Here is a 17,540-nt window from a genome sequence, read left to right on the forward strand (position 1 = left end):
TCACTGTGTGTGTGCGTGTCACTGTGTGTGTGTCACTGCGTGTGTGCGTGTTACTGTGCGTGTCACTTTGTGCGTGTTACTGTGTGTACGTGTCACTGTGTGTGTCACTGTGTGTGTGTGTGTCACTGTGTGTGTCTGTCACTGTGTGTGCGTGTCACTGTGCGCGTATCTCTGCGTGAGCGTGTCACTGTGTGTGTGTGCGTGTCACTGTGTGTGCGTGTCACTGTGTGCGTGTCACTGTGTGTGCGTGTCTCTGTGTGAACGTGTCTCTGTATGAGCGTGTCACTGTGTGTGTGTGCGTGTCACTGTGTGTCCGTGTCACTGTGTGTGCGTGTCACTGTGTGTGTGCGTGTCACTGTGTGTACGTGTCACTGCGTGTGTGCGTGTCACTATGTGTGTGCGTGTCACTGTGTGTGTGTGTCACTGTGTGTGTGCGTCACTGTGTGTTTGGGGAGCGGTGGTGTAGCGGTTAGTGCGCTGCGCTACGAACCTGGCGACCCGGGTTAGATTCCCGCTCATGCCAACACCGGTGACGATTATCTGAACTGGTCCCGGCTCTCCCCTAGGTCGACTCAGCCTCAAATTAGTACCTGGTGCGGTGTGTAAACATCGCCACTTGAGAGACAAAGGCGACCGGGCGTGGTTGCTGGCCATCCACCCCCTCGTGTGCCGTGTCGGCCTTCATAGGTGCTCGCTAACAGAACTTGCCCCTACAGTCTGTTAAGGCTACACTAGGGGATATTTTCCTTCGAAGTGTTGCATTTGTGTTCGTATTATTGCGTGTATGCGTCTGCTCCTGTGTGTATTATTACGTTTGTGTCTGTTTGTATCTGCTCCTGTATGTTTGTGTGTCTTTTACTGAGTGGGCTTTATTGGGTGTTTTTGTGTGTCTCTTATTATGATCTGTATGCGTCTGTATTATGATTATTACGTCTTTTTGTGTCTGTTCCTGTACGTTTGTTTGTGTATTTTTGTGCGTGTGGATTATTGTGTCTATTTGTGCCTGCACCTGTACGTCTGTATGTGTGTTATTGTGTGTGTGTGTGTCTGTGAGTGAGTGTGCGCGTATTCGTGGCCCAATGTGTGCGAAGTGAAGACCAAAAATAGCGCATCGCGCTCCCGGTGCACCGGGAGCGGCGCGGACACTGAGCGAGCCGCCTTTAATTAGGAGTGACGAGACCCCTTCGCCCCTCGACCCTTTATAAGGGAACGAGCGGCAGCTGTAAGCAACACAGAAGCAGCAGCAGTAGCGACAGTATCAGCGGACGCGCAAGAGGAAGTTCGATCGAGAACGATCAACGCGACCAGGCAGCACTCCGATCGCTGTCAACGAATCACGCGTCTCTCTCTCTCTCTCCCTCTCCTCTCTTCGTCTCACCCCGCGTTTGCGAGGAGACTCGACGAAATCGGCTGCCGATCCACGAACGCCTGCGGAGTTTGCCGGCTCTCCTCGTGAGTTATTTATAAACGAGCAGATAAGGGAGGCGGCGAGGAGTGGCCGAGCTGTCGCCCACCTCTTCTCCCCCTGCGCCTTTTGCGCACTTCGCGTGGTGCTCAGCTCCCGACAGACGCCAGAGGCCTCTTCCCGCAAGAAGTTTTTAAACAAGACAGACGTTTAACCCTCGACCCACCAAACAAGTCGTCGTGTTACAGCTTTGTAAGCGAAGGCAGGCGAGGGTGTAACCGTCATCAGCAGCAGCAGTAGAAGAAGAAGAACCGCGCTCTCGAGATGGATCTAGAGCCGCACTATGTTGCGCATTCGCGCGGAGATCGCCTGAACGGCTCCCCCGAGGAGGAGCTCCACGGCCAGGAGGTGCAGGCAGAGGACGAGATCCCGGCTGGCGAGAAGGAGCTCGCCGAGGACGCACCATGGAAGAAGATTCAGCAGAACACGTTCACCCGCTGGTGCAACGAGCACCTCAAGTGCGCCAACAAGACGGTGACCGACCTGCAGAAGGATCTGGCGGATGGCCTCAGGCTCATCTCGCTGCTGGAGGTGCTGAGTCAGAAGAGGATGTACCGCAAGTACCACTCGAGGCCCAACTTCAGACAAATGAAGCTCGAGAACGTGTCCGTGGCCCTGGAGTTTCTGGAGCGGGAGCACATCAAGCTGGTGTCCATAGGTGAGTGGCTCGGGAGAGAGCTGGACACAGCGCTGGACACGCGGGAGGCAGGGCCGAATTCACGCAGGGGCTTCGTGGTGGTGCAGCCTGGGGCCTCTTTTGAGTTTGAAGGACCCCATGAAATGTAGATACGCCCACTGCAATACACGCTGTATGGGTAACGTGTGTGATTAAATGCCACACGTTCCCGTGACGGGTTCATCCGTACATAGGACAACCGCTGTTGACTTCTCATTGTATGCGCCCTGGAAGGGGGCATGGGGGAAGTCATCCTCTGGCGAGCCGTTCGCGTTTCAGCCGAGCTGCGGAGCAGGTTAACAGCAGCGATGCTTGAACCACGCGGAGTGTCGCTACCAGCGGCGTGTCCAATTTAACATGGCCGTAGCTTACATTTCGATTTAAAGCTTTCGTGACTGCAGGGAATCATCTTCTTTGGTTCTTTCGGTAAAGTCACGTAGAATGAGAATAAAATAATAAAATAAAAATAAGACAATAAAATTCTCACGACGTTTCGGCCACAACACAAGCGGCCTTCTTCAGGTGAAAGAACAGAACTGTCAGGACGACAATGCTTCAATGAGTGCTGCTGAGATTCGTGGCTTCTTTTAAAAGACGCCAGGAATCTCAGCAGCACTCAGACGCCACGAATCTCAGCAGCACTCATTGAAGCATTGTCGTCCTGGCAGTTCTGTTCTTTCACCTGAAGAAGGCCGCTTGTGTTGTGGCCGAAACGTCGTGCGAATTTTATTGTCTTATTTTAATTTTATTATTTTATTCTCATTCTACGTGACTTTACCGAAAGAACAAAAGAAGATGACCGTAGCTTATTTCGCGTTTACTTAGGGAGTGCTTTAAAAAGTATTTTATATTGTGTCTGTTGTCCTTCCCCCCTACCTCCGATTATCACCGTTGGCTATGTACGGTGCGAAAGAAGTTCAACATACATACAGTACATACATTCGTGCATCACGTTTAAACGCCAGCACTGGCATGGCTGTGATGAGTAAGAACGGGGTGATTGGCATCACTCGGGGGCACGGGCGGTGGTGAAACAATTCAAGCAAGGGATTAGACAGTGCCCTCCCCCCCCAAATCTATAACAGTTTGCCCCCCTCCCCCCACCCGCCTGTAAATTAATCCCGCCCTGGGTCCCACCAGGGCTTAAACTCTCACTCAATATGATCCAGGTCGCTGGTAGTGGACTGGGACAGGTGGCTCGCGTAGCTCGTGGCTACAAGTCATCGCGAGACCTATACTGGATGTTGAGCGCAGGCAGGGCCGGATTAAGGCGTGGGGGCTTCAGGAGCTGCAGCCCAGGGGCCTCCGCCAGCTGGAGGGCCTCCAGAGATTCAGTAAAAAGTTATTTCATTTGTGAATGCTGAATTTTATTTGTTGTAGGCCTTGTAAAAAATAATTATATTTTTCTTTAACTTTTTTTCCTTTTGAAAATATTACTGGGGGCCTCAGAGTACCTGTAGCCCAGGCGGCCTGCAAAATGTGTATCTGGCCCTGAGCGCAGGGTGAGACAAAACATATTTTTACCCGGTCGCTGATCTGGACGGGCCAGGCTTGAAGTTAAGCGGACAGAGATTGTTGGCGAGAGGATTGCCACGAGTTCTGTGAGCTGTGGGCCCTGTCGCGATGCGAACTCAGGTCCGAGGCATGGGCTTTGCTTGGATTAAAGCCACACGCATGCACGCACACTCACAATTGGGGATTGAATTCTCATTCAATATTCGTCGGGTCGCTGTGAGACTGCAGTAGGTGGCACGTGACTGGTAGTGACCACAGCCATAGGCGTGAGGTCTATTGGATGTGGTGTGCCGGGTGCGGAACTCTCTTTCCGGGTCGCCGAACCTTCTTTATGATTCTAATCCTTCGTGTGTGTGTGCATATATACACAACAGTATATATATGCACTTCCCCCGTACATCCGATTACCACAGTTGGCTACGTACGGTGCGAAAAAAGTTCAACATACATACAAGAAGCAAAGATCCCACATGCAGCTGTGTAGACTGCAGCGATATATTTGGAGTTTGCGTGTCTCTCTCCCCATGGTCGCGTGGATATTCTCCGGGTCCTCCGGTTTTTCCCTCCACATTTAGAAACATGCTGCTATCAACTTCCACGTGATGGTAAGTCACTTCGTTGAGCTATAATTTGTGGCCAGATCGCTTCTAAAAAAGAGCTACAATATCTCGTTCAGTGGGCCTTAAAAAACGAATTGAGTTGAGTTTATTAAGGCCGGAAATGGTAGTCGTTTATTTCTGTAAGAAGCGGCATCCCGGCCCGACATTCTACGAAACTATTCACCACCACCACCATCATCATCAGCAGTCATGATCTATCAACTGCTGGATGAATGAACTCTCCAAGCCGTCGGCCTTTTCTCACGGTCCTGCGATGCGACAATCCATGTAGCTCGTGCGCTCGAGGTGACTTCACCACCGCTCCAAAACGAGTGGTCGTAATAATGACGATGCCGTTTATTTATCCAAGAAAGCTTCAATGGGGAAAACATTTTTTTTAGTAAGAATGCTTTGTCTCGTGTGGGGAGGAGGCCGGGGGTCACGACAGAAACACCCACGCGTACTTTGGGATAACGTTCAAAAGTCCACACAGACGGGTTCACATACCCACGTCACGTCCTACCATCTGCGGGCATCCTGGCAGCCCGGCGAGGTTTTGTGAAATTCACAAATCTCTGCTTTATCCACTCACTCTTGCTGCCAAAGCGCCACATCACGCGCGTGGTTGGGTCATCATCTGTTGGCCGGCCTCTACCCCATGGCTTAAGCCCCATCCATCCTGTCCAATCTGGAGCTTTCTCCTCCATGTCACTGGACCTCTCCATCCCCCATCCTTCCTTCAAGTCGTCAAGCAGCATATTTGTTTCAATTGCTCTTGGCCTCCTTTCCAGCATCCCGAACACTCACAGGACCCCCTTCATCGAGCTCCCGCTCCCATCTCTGAGCATGTGCCCAGTCCACGTCTCTTGTCTTTTTCTGGATCATCATCATTATCATGATGCGTAGAATCATAGCACACAGCAGCATCTGCAGCATCACGCACAGCATCATCATATACAGCAACATCAAAATCATCACACACAGCAACATCAAACACAGGCACGGCATAATCATCAGCTCTATCACACACAGCAACATTTCTCTCTAGAACATTCTTCCTGAAGCTCAGTCCTCTGAGCACGTTCCCAGCCTCCATATATCGCCTCTTTTGGATCGTTCTAATGGGTCTTCTCGCTTCCTTATCCTGCTCTAGAAGGTCCTCTTATCTCGTTCTCGCCACCCCCGACCAATCATCTCCATTCGACGCCGCCACCCACAACCTCCAGCCCCGCCCAATCTTATCGCGTCGTTCTTTCTCAGAGTCGAAGTTCGTGCCGCCATACGATCCATGCACTCCGTGCTCGACAACACACACACACGTGACTCGTGGTGCACGAGCACAACAACAACGACTACTAGTCAGCGCGTCCGTCAACAATGCCGCCTCTAGAAGAAGACCGTCACTGCTTTCCTCCTGGGGCAGTGTTGGTTTAGCCTAGAGATGTACAGAAGGACCCTTTCCCGAAACGTCGCCTACTATATGTTTGTCCTCTTGTGGCCACGACGCGATCGACTCCACACGAAGGTCGTCTCCTCGAGTCGCTTTAACCCCGCGTGCCAACCACGTGCGCGGAGTTCCTTCACCGATCACTTAGACGGCAGAGGCCACGTGCGCCAATGATGGTGGTGATGATGTTAATACTAACGACGATGATGATGATGATGAACCAGTTACTGAACCATCGCCAGATCGCTTCCTCTAGGAATGGTGGTCGTGTGTGTGAAAGGAGGCGTGAGATGATGAGCGACAGTGGGGCTGGGAGGAGAGGGCGGGGGTTGTTGACTTCGAGATTGGGGTGAGTCTCGGCAGGAATGTGTGTGTGCGTGTGTGTCTGTGTGTGTGTCTGTCTTTGTGTGGGGAGCGGTAGTGTAACTGTTAGCGGGCTGCGTTACGAACCTGGCGGCCCGGGTTCGATTCCCGCTCACAGCCAACACCAGTGGCGATTATCTGCACCGGTCCTGGGCCTCCCCTAGGTCGACTTAGCCTCAAACGAGAACCTCGTGCTGTGTGTAAACATCGCCACGAGGGAGACAAAGGCGGCCGGGCGTGGTGTTGGCCACCCACCCCATCGTGTGCTGTATGGCTTTCATAGGTGCTCGCTAACACCACTTGCCCCAACAGTATGTTACAGGCTATACGGGGCATCTTTGTTTTTTTTTGTTCTTGTGTCTGTGCGTGACAGCTGAGTGGCCCCCACCCACCCCTCCCACCACCTCCACATGCATCTCAGCCCCCGACACACGCGCGTGGGATAACAGCTGATAAAATGACTGGGCGCTGGATTGCGGGCGCGTGCGTGTGTGAGAATGCGCATGTGTTTTGCGCGCTGGGTGTGCGCGTGTGTGTGTTGGGCCAGCGCCACGATGGCCTGAATAGGTGCTTGCTAACATCGAGGCAGTAAACATAGCCCAACGTTGGTCCAACGTTCCGCCAACCATATTCCAACGTTGGCCCAAGGTTGCATATTCACTGAGACTTGCCCCAACAGTCTGTGAAGGCTACACAGGGGTGTGCGAGAGGTCTTTGCGAGGGTGTGTGTTTGAGGTGTATGCGAGATAGTGCAACGGTTAGAGGTCTGCCCGACGAATATGGTCACCCGAGTTCGATTCTCGCTCACGGCCAACACCAGTGACGATTATCTGAATCAGGCCTGGGCCTCCCCTAGTACTGGTACGATGTGTGAACATCGCACCAAACATCGCAACTGAGGATACAAAGGCGGCCGGGCGTGGTGCTGGCCACCCACCCCCTCGTGTGCCGTACCGGCCTTCATAGGTGCTTGTCCCAACAGTCTGTTAAAGCTATAGGGGGGATCTTTGTCCGTGTGTGTGGACCAATCTCCAACACAGTCATGCCCACATCACTCATTATATAATTATCATCACCATTAATACTACAAGTATGTGTCCTCTTCTCTGAGGAAGGGCCATTACCTGAAACGTTGGCCTGCTGCACCACTCACTGATGTGTGAGGCAGTGCTAATGGGGAGCGTGGCGAGTTTGGGTATTAATTTTATCTAATTTAATTTAATTATTTATCCAGGGGAGCCACGCTACTGAGTCGTGGGACTCTTTTTCAAGAGGGTCCCTTTCGCATTAGATTTGTATCTGTAAGATGTCTTCAGCCGATTAATGATAAGTCGTGTATAGTATTATGATACACGTGTGGAGGAAGACGGAGCACCCGGAGAAACCCCACGCCTTGTGGAAGGGGGCAACACTCCATCCCCGTACAGACGGAAACAGATGGCGATTCGCCCACTTGCTGGACCGTGTGGGGGCTACCGTCCCCCGCCACCACCGAATTGTCGGGGCCGTTGCCCCCCGACTCCCCCGTTCCATTCATACCACTACCCCCCGGCTGTTCTGTGGGGTCCGGGCTACCAACTCCCAATTCTTCGCCCCCTTGCGCCCCCGACTTTGCAGCTGCCCGCGTAGGCGTGTTTCAATTGGTGGCTCGTACGCTTTGCGCTTGCGGCGCGCTACGCGAGATCGGCGGCGTGCTGCGGTGAGCGTGCTCGCGAAGCAAGACTCCGTCTTCCACGGACACAGATGGGTATAGCGCGCCGACGCGTGAATCCACTCTGGTTTGAAGGGCCGTTTTAACCGCCGCACATATACGCACACACCCGGCGCTTAGCTCGCTACCTCGCTATAGACAACCGCACAGGTACGCGAGCGCTACGCACCACCGTAAACAGCCGCGTAGGCACGCGCACGCTAAGCACTCCGCCTCGTTGTAAACAACCGCGCAGGCACGCGAACACAAAGCACGCTCCACCCTCCTCTTCACACTCACAGAGACCACACGACGCAGTTTATCCCCCCGCTAGCTATTTTATTTACCGCGAGTCACCCGTTAAACTACGCGTGATTGTGTGGGTCAGCGGATGCCAGCCTATTCCCCTTGGGATCCTAGACTGAATTTACTCTGCCTATCGCCCCGCTTTCTACCCTCGGTAAAATAGCCCAAGCTTACCTCTCCTCTACTTACGCTTATTCCTACCCTGATGCGCTGGAAGCTGTTGAAGGGCGATGTGGTGGGTCGTCTCCGTAGAGGGTTGAGCCTGGCTGCGCTGAAGCTCGTCACACGGACGACTCGATGGCTGACTCCAATGCTCCATGGACCGCGAGGATTTGAAGAACCCTTTACTGTCTCAATCACCTGCCTTTTATCCTACCTATCACAAAAGGCATTTCCGTGGACCTTGCTTGCCCGTGCCCTTTTGTCCATTCAGAGGCCTGGCTATTCTTGTCCCTTTGTTATCTAGATCCCTAATCCTAACAAAGGCATTCCGATCCGTACCCCCTTGGCCTCCTGACTCGTGCTTGTGTGTGCGGTTTCACTCGCGGTGGCTCAACGGCCTCTGCCGTGACCACGTAACTTTAATATCAGGCCACGGCGCTGCGGTGCATGTCAGCCTCGGGGGTAGATCGCCCAATTGCCCGGCCGCAGGAAACCATGAAGCTTGAACCCATTAGGGGCTTTTGGATAAAAACCTGTCGGCCAGGTGACCTTCCCTCCCGGCCCTACGTGGGGTGTGCGTGCATTCATGTGGGGGGGGGGGGGGGAAGGGGCGGCGAGGGGCGCGCCGCGTCCGCACCGTCACTCCCCGGTGGCGGTGTCACGGCGGTGGGCACGGCCCCGATGGAGCGGCTCCGCTGCGGCGGCACCACAACCGCCTTCTCCTGGCGAGCCAGGACATGGCACCTCCTCCACGCCCTCAGGTTGGGAGTTTCACAATAAAATCAGTGTGGTGAACCACCAACCCTCGCTGCTGCCTCCACAGCGCTGGATGATCACAGCCATCCACGTGCAGCAGCGGCGTAGTCACCGCCGCCGTTTCATCTGCTGTTGTACCACGTGATCGGCAACACGTGGCGCCGTGCCGCGTAATTAATTCATCAACAAACACCCACGTGACTTAGCAGGAGGTTCGCGATTCATCTATCAGTTGCCGTCCAGCATCACGCGTGATACTTCAATGTATTTTCGTCTTACCCGATCTGATTAGTTAAGTAATCGAACCTATAATCGGTAGAGTGATCGATTATATGAGTGCCCAGTAAACACAAAACAGTGGGCCAATGTTGGCTCAACGTTGCGTGTTTACAGGATAATCGAATAGCCGAGCTCGACTGACGTTTTACCGTGGATAACCGCAAGAGAACAACAGAGAGGCCGCCGCTTAACGTGTGCACATTTGATGGCGACTCTTAATTAAAGTCTCATTACAGCCTCGAAAATCAGTGTGGGTAGTTCCATTATGGCGGTGAGAAAACTGCGTTTCCTATTGCTATGGGGAAGCAGCGTTGGGCAATTGAGTTCCTGGTGGCAGAAAATATAAGAGCAACTGATATTTATAGGAAGTTCCATTCTATTCTCGGGCAAGACTGCACCAATGTGTCCAGGAGCTCGATGCAAATGTCGAGGTCTGCTGGCCACGACGAGAGGGTTTCATGAGAGAGTTTCGTTTTGCTGTTCCTCCTTTTTTGAAAGAGCGCAGACCACAGTGATTTATTTTACGGTCCATAGTTTTGATTGCATGGCCACAATCGCACGACTGTGGCTTGTCTTTCATGTATATCTCTGTGAGTCTCTATCTCTATTTATATTGTGCATCGACCTATCGATATTCTCATGCGGTTGATGGTCTATATAGGACGTTATATCTGCACAGTTCTCTTTTGACCCTGGCTCTCGTGGTGTAAATCGGCACAGCTTTGAAAAATACCACTGCAAATGACTCAATTGAGACCACACACAGCAGCAGCAGCAATCATCACCAACTCCCAATACGAAAACCTCACAGGACCCTCCTGCAAGAGTCATGAGCCTCGGTGAGCCTCTCCTGGATAACATGTGGCATATGATTAATGTGAGTGTTTGAGTGGTGCGACATGGTTTATGTGCTGTGGCTCGGTAAGACGTGATGAGGATTTCTTGAACGGGCTGTGGCTCGATAAGACGTGGTGAGGATATCATGAACGGGCTGTGCCTCGGTAAGACGTGGTGAGGATATCTTGAATGGGCTGCGGCTCGGTAAGACATGGTGAGGATGTCTTGAACGGGCTGCGGCTCGATAAGACGTGGTGAGGATGTCTTAAACGGGCTGCGGCTCGGTAAGACGTGGTGAGGATGTCTTGAACGGGCTGTGCCTCGGTAAGACGTGGTGAGGATGTCCTGAACGGGCTGCGGCTCGGTAAGACGTGGTGAGGATGTCTTGAACGGGCTGTGGCTCGGTAAGACGTGGTGAGGATGTCTTGAACGGTCTGCGGCTCGGTAAGACGTGGTGAGGATGTCTTGAACGGTCTGTGGCTCGGTAAGACGTGGTGAGGATGTCTTGAACGGGCTGCGGCTCGGTAAGACGTGGTGAGGATGATATGAACGGGCTGCGGCTATTCCCTCGACCCTTTTGCACTTCCTTGCATTCGGACGTCGCACGCCAATGGGACAAATATGAATGCGCAGCCGGGGGAAATAACTCAGTCCTGTTTAAATTTTGAATTAAAGCTTTCGTGACTGCAGTGTTTCATATTCTTGGTTCTTTCGGTAAAGTCACATTGAAGGTAAACAATAAAATAATAAAATATATATAAACGTGATGATGACTGCTTGTGTTGCAGTCATAATGATGATGTCTGCTTGTGTTGCAGTCAAAACGTCGTGAGAATTTTATTTTTATATATATTTTATTATTTTATTGTTTCCCTTCAACGTGACTTTACCGAAAGAACCAAGAATATAAATATCAGTCCTGTTTGTTTTTAAAACGAATGACAAAAAAACAGTGTTAATAGACTAATATAGCTTAAACAGAATGCCCATAGACTAACTTGGGGATAACGGAATGCCCATAGACTAACTTGGGGATAACGGAATGTTCGCCTATAGGTATTGCATTTTCCCTTTGGTAAACTACGGGGCGTTTACCATAAAACTCATGATATTTTTTATTAACTCGACTTCGCAATTTTCCAGCTCTAAAATCAGAGCAGGTTGACCTTGAAGGACCATTTGACATCAATATAGTGCACGTCATGTCGCACGTCCCAATTGCTGGAGACTCGGATAATGGGCCAATGTGTGAGGTCGGATTTGTGGTCGTCGACAGAAAAGGGCAGTTGCACCGTGCAAAATACTCCACTGGGTGTGGGCGGTTAATTGGTCCGGCTGGATACGTGACGGTCGGATACACGGCATACTGAGCTGTGGATAGGACCGTAGTCCATTGAATAGAGCGTCCGCAGTGCCGGTGCAGGAGGCTTTAGCGCGTGTGTGTGGCTTGAGTGTGTGCCAGGCTGGGTTGAATAAGAGGACAACAACATTTGGCCGGATGTAAACGTCTGTAAGAGCATTTCATATACGTCATCGTTATCAGCCATGATCAATTCATCTGACTCCTGCACACGACATGGTGCCATCGCTCCGTCTCCAGTCAAGCAGAAATTTCATAACTCATTTGGTCGTGAGGGATCGGTTCCCACTAGTGTGTCGGCCGCGGCTGCGAGTCGAACTCGAGTCGCCGGTTCCGTCGGGGAGCGGCAAGCCAACCGCTGCGCCGCCGCTCTGCCCGTACGATCGACGAACGTTGTCGTCGGTGACGGGAGGCCTTCAGAGTCCTACTGCGGCCTCCGTAAATCAATCTCCCTCCTATTCCCCCGTCTCCGCCTCCCCACAACCCCCGAATACCCCGTGAGGTCATGCCAGCCACGGCCAGTACCAATTATAGCAAAGGATTTCTTAAATTACTTGTATAAAAATATATATATAAAACGGTCCCTTGTCATTTATGCGGCCGAGATTCCGTGCCAGGTTTTGCCTTCCTAATATGGCCACGTTACTTAACCTCGTCTTGGCCCAGCTGTCACCGCGACCCGCCACCTCCTTCCCACACCCCCCCTCCCGCACCTCCACTTCTCTCCCCGTGCCGGGCTGGGTGTCGGGAGAGCCCAGGGTCCCACATTCTCGGACTGTTCATAATAATATTCGCTCGGGGAGAAGTGGGCGACTGTCCCAGGGGGTCACTGAGATGCCGAGCCGGTGCCGCTGAGACCTTGGGTTCAAATCCGAGTTTCAGCCGACCAACCACAGCGATTACAACAGGTTCTCAAGTGTAGGGAGTTGATGGTCTCAGCCCTGTGTCACTCGTGACGTGTACAGATATCCATAGACTCGTATGGAGACCCACACACTCACATCAACCGAGTTGGTAGCGCAGTGCGCTAACTGCTACACTACCACTCCCCACACACCTCCATCACCCACCCTCCCTGGCGTCTACACATTCAAGCAGACAGCGTTCTGAACGAATCCCAATCCCTGCTTGTGTTCTACCTGCCCCATTGTAAAGCATAATGAGACCTGTCACAGATGTTTCGAAATGTATTCCTGAAAATAGATGGTGAGGATTACTATGATGGTGATGTTATTGATGGTGGTATTATTTATGATGGTGATGTTAATTTTCATTGTCATCATTAACGATGGTGATGGTTGCGGTGTGGGCTATATTATTTATGATGGTGAATACAGATGATAATTGATCGTGGTAATTATAATAACCAATTAGTGCATTATTATCATACTTGACGATATTACACTATAGCGATATTGATGACTGATAATGAATGTGCACGTGATGCGTGATGAATAGATGGTGAAGTGTAAATGACAGCGCCATCATCATCATCAGATGCAGAGATGTCATGATATCAACATTCACAAGAGCAGTGATCATTCCCACGGGCCCTGATTTATCCTTATAATACGCAAGCGGGAAACGCGTGCGCTCCCGCTTAACGTATATGTTGAACTTCATTCGCACTATACGTAGCCAACCGTGCTAATCGGAGGTGCGGGGGAAGGACGCCGAACTAAAGCCTCATCTCCCTTGGGCCCCCTCTCCCCTCTGGTGCCCCCCACAGACAGCAAAGCCATCGTGGATGGGAACCTGAAGCTGATCCTGGGCCTCGTGTGGACACTGATCCTGCACTACTCCATCTCCATGCCCATGTGGGACGACGAGGACGAGGAGGAGATGAAGAAGCAGACCCCCAAGCAGCGCCTGCTGGGCTGGATCCAGAACAAGGTTCCGCAAATTCCCATCACCAACTTCCACCGCGACTGGCAAGACGGCAAGGCCCTGGGGGCACTGGTGGACAACTGCGCTCCCGGTGAGTGTCGCACCGCCATCAAAACAACCACCACAACCACCATCGCTACCACCAACCATAGTGCCGCAGTCGTGATGGTAGTTGTGTGGAGAACGGTGGCGTGCAGTGATGAACCTGGTGGCCCTAGTTCTATTCCAGCTCGTGACCAAAAACAGTGGCAAAATTTATGATCACGGTCCTCCTCTAGGTCGACCCAGCTTAAAACTGAGTACCTGCTCCGATGTGTAAACATTACCACTGAGGAGTGTGGCCTTCCCCCGCACCTCCGATTAGCAAGGTTGGTTACATACGGTGAGAAAGAAGTTCAGCATACATACAGCCGAGCGGGATGTTGGCCGTAACGGTCGCTGACAGAATTTATGCCAACAGTCTGTTGAGGCTATACGGGGGATCTTTGTCTTTGTGTGTGATCTCGGGTGTGAAGGCCTGTGCCCCGACTGGCAGTCCTGGGACCCCAACAAGCCAGTGGACAATGCTCGGGAGGCCATGCAGCAGGCGGATGACTGGCTCGGCGTCCCACAAGTGAGCTCACATGGCGACCAAACTAAAAACATATATTTTTTTATTTTACCAGGTAAGGCACACTGAGCTATACAGCTCTTTTGCAGAAGCGACCTGGTAACAAATCACAGCTCAACGAATTGGCTATTCACATGGAAATGTATAGCAGCCAAATACTTTAAAATGAACGTTGATTCTAAATGTGGAGGGGAAAACCAGAGGACCCGGAGAGCAATCCACGCAACCAGGGGGAGAACATGCAAACTCCAAATATACAGGTGACGGGGTTGGGATCGAACCGACGATCTCCTATATACAGTGAGGAAAAAAGTATTTGATCCCCTGCTGATTTTGTACGTTTGCCCACTGACAAAGAAATGATCAGTCTATAATTTTAATGGTAGGTTTATTTGAACAGTGAGAGACAGAATAACAACAATAAAATCCGGAAAAACGTAAGTCAAAATTTTTATAAATTGATTTGCATTTTAATAAGGGAAATAAGTATTTGACCCCCTCTCAATCAGAAAGATTTCTGGCTCCCAGGTGTCTTTTATACAAGTAACGAGCTGAAATTAGGAGCACACTCTTAAAGGGAGTGCTCCTAATCTCAGCTTGTTACCTGTGTTGAGGCGTAAATGACGACTCGGAGGCAGATCTTCATGTAGGGGCTTGCGCCAGTTATTTTATTAAGAACTTTTATTCATACATGACTCCGTGTACTGCACGCTCACTGCCTACACTCGACACCCCAGGGGAAGGGTACTGGGGAAGTCCCTAGCACACCTCCAGGCTCCCCGAGCCTGGTGCTAATTTCCCCCTACCCTGGGTCCCAACTCCCAACTTCACACGTTCCTGGCTCCCCGCAACGACCTCGAACACGTCACGGGTCCCAACCTAAATATCCCAGGGGGACATGTCACCGTCCCGCCCCTGTCCATGACGTCACCATACGTGACGTCATCGTACCGGAGGGCAAGCGTGACATGACGTCACTAACTACTACTCTACATCACACCCCCCGTGAAAAAAAATCAGCCGACCCGGCTGCAACCATTACGAAAATAGAGCCCCGGCAACCCGGATAGATAGACATTAACGTGACAACAATGGTAACCGACACGCAAGAACGGGCAGACACTCATCAATCAGAAAACCGCGGAGTCTTAGAGCGTGTCCGTGTGGCCGGTCCATCTGCATGGCTCAAGCCAACTTCGGAGAACAACAGGTAGAGCAGGAGTGTCGAACAGGCGCTCCACTCCCCCTTCAAGTCCACATCCAGTCAGCACGACCGGTGACTCCAAGCGTGGCAGGCGCCGGAAATCTGTGACGAGAAGGAGAACCCAACCTCCTGAGGCACAGCAGAATAAAACGCACCTCAGCATGTCGGACACGACAGCCACCCGGCCCCAGGTTAGTGGAGATGATTGTATACCACCCGGCGGGAGAAAAGAAAACAAAAATATACAGATTCCGACGCGTTGGATGCACAACCAACACCGGTAATCGAACCGAAATCACACAATTACCCCATGGACGGCAGGGTCCCACACCACCCTGTGATGTCACCGTCCCGCCCCCTGTCCATGACGTCACCATACGTGACGTCATCGTACCGGAGGGCGTGCGTGACATACGTCACTAACTACTACTCTACACCTGTATAAAAGACACCTGTCCACAGAAGCAATCAATCAATCAGATTCCAAACTCTCCACCATGGCCAAGACTAAAGAGCTCTCCATAGATGTCAGGGACAGGATTGTAGACCTACACAAGGCTGGAATGGGCTACAAGACCATTGCCAAGCAGCTTGGTGAGAAGGTGACAACAGTTGGTGTGATTATTCGCAAATGGAAGAAACACAAAAGAACTGTCAATCTCCCTCAGCCTGGGGATCCATGCAAGATCTCACCTCGTGGAGTTGCAATGATCATGAGAACAGTGAGGAATCAGCCCAGAACTACACAGGAGGATCTTGTCAATGATCTCAAGGCAGCTGGGACCATAGTCACCAAGAAAACAATTGGTAACACACTACACCGTGAAGGACTGAAATCCTGCAGTGCCCGCAAGATCCTCCTGCTCAATAAAGCACATATACATGCCCGTCTGAAGTTTGCCAATGAACATCTGAATGATTCAGAGGACAACTGGGTGAAAGTGTTGTGGTCAGATGAGAACAAAATGAAGCTCTTTGGCATCAACTCAACTCGCCGTGTTTGGAGGAGGAATGCTGCCTATGACCCCAAGAACACCATCCCCACCGTCAAACATGGAGGTGGAAACATTATACTTTGGAGATGTTTTTCTGCTAAGGGGACAGGACAACTTCACCGCATCAAAGGGACGATGGATGGGGCCATGTACCGTCAAATCTTGGGTGAGAACCTCCTTCCCTCAGCCAGGGCATTGAAAATGGGTTGTGGATGGGTATTCCAGCATGACAATGACCCAAAACACACGGCCAAGGCAACAAAGGAGTGGCTCAAGAAGAAGCACATTAAGGTCCTGGAGTGGCCTAGCCAGTCTCCAGACCTTAATCCAATAGAAAATCTGTGGAGGGAGCTGAAGGTTCGAGTTGCCAAACGTCAGCCTCGAAACCTTAATGACTTGGAGAAGATCTGCAAAGAGGAGTGGGACAAAATCCCTCCTGAGATGTGTGCAAACCTGGTGGACAACTACAAGAAACGTCTGACCTCTGTGATTGCCAACAGTGAGTCAGTCTAACCATCCAATGTGTTTTTGGGTGGTGAAATAGCCCAGCTTGTTGCAGAGGTTTGTGGTTCCAATCTAGCAGGCCTCCCTGGTTTTTAATGCGGATGTGTTCACTATAAAATTCGCGCCATCCGCTTCATTGTGGACATCAAAGATCCCGCGACGTGATTCAAAACGAGTAGGCCGTTGTGTGGCGGCGTTGCGAACCATATTATTTTCCATATTTGAAAATTACCTTCAAATCACTAAATTTGGATCACATGAAGCAGCAGAAATTCTTGCTACTCGATTACAAAAATGTGGCAGCTCCCTCCTGAAAAACAGTCATGGCACTCAGTGAAACACACACACACGCACATACTAATATTAATAATTGCCTGTAGCACCATAAATGCTGGGTGACCTCCACATGACCTTCACCTCGATCTGCCCCCCACTCAGGTAATCGCTCCGGAGGAGATCGTCGACCCCAATGTGGACGAGCACTCGGTGATGACCTACCTGTCGCAGTTCCCCAAGGCCAAGCTGAAGCCGGGAACCCCCCTCCGGCCCAAGATCGACCCCAACAGCGTGAAGGCCTTCGGGCCAGGTGTGCTGCTGCTACAAACACTTGCTGCACCGCGTGGTGACAATGCTGGAGATGACTGGGTGACGAGTATAGTGGTGATGGTGATAGAGAAGATGACACCGATGAAAGTTGGTATTGATGATGCTGATAAGAATGATGAGAATAATGATGGTTGTGATGATAATTGTAATGGTGATAATGATGATTAATCAAATTAAGTAATGATTATGATGATGATGGTGATGACAAAGTGGCAACGATAATGAGTCATTTGACAATAATAATGACGATTACGGTGGCAATGATGAATATTAACATTT

At 51.2% G+C, this 17,540-nt stretch overlaps 1 protein-coding gene across 2 annotated transcripts in view; it reads left to right on the forward strand.

Moving 5' to 3' along the window:
- The first annotated feature begins 1,201 nt into the window (after positions 1-1,201).
- LOC116949264 (filamin-C) overlaps positions 1,202-17,540 on the forward strand; it is a 65,756-nt gene continuing 49,417 nt past the window's right edge. For both annotated transcript variants that reach the window (XM_032966359.2, XM_032966360.2), the window contains exons 1-4: positions 1,202-2,123; positions 13,185-13,433; positions 13,858-13,955; positions 17,094-17,241. In XM_032966359.2, coding sequence (XP_032822250.2) covers positions 1,730-2,123; positions 13,185-13,433; positions 13,858-13,955; positions 17,094-17,241 — 889 coding nt within the window. In that variant the 5' untranslated portion in view covers positions 1,202-1,729. The remainder of the gene's footprint in view (positions 2,124-13,184; positions 13,434-13,857; positions 13,956-17,093; positions 17,242-17,540) is intronic.

This window comes from Petromyzon marinus, chromosome 36 (genome assembly GCF_048934315.1).
Source record: "Petromyzon marinus isolate PM22_M1 ecotype Great Lakes invasive population chromosome 36, UKy_Petmar_22M1.pri1.0, whole genome shotgun sequence".
Lineage (NCBI taxonomy): Eukaryota > Metazoa > Chordata > Hyperoartia > Petromyzontiformes > Petromyzontidae > Petromyzon > Petromyzon marinus.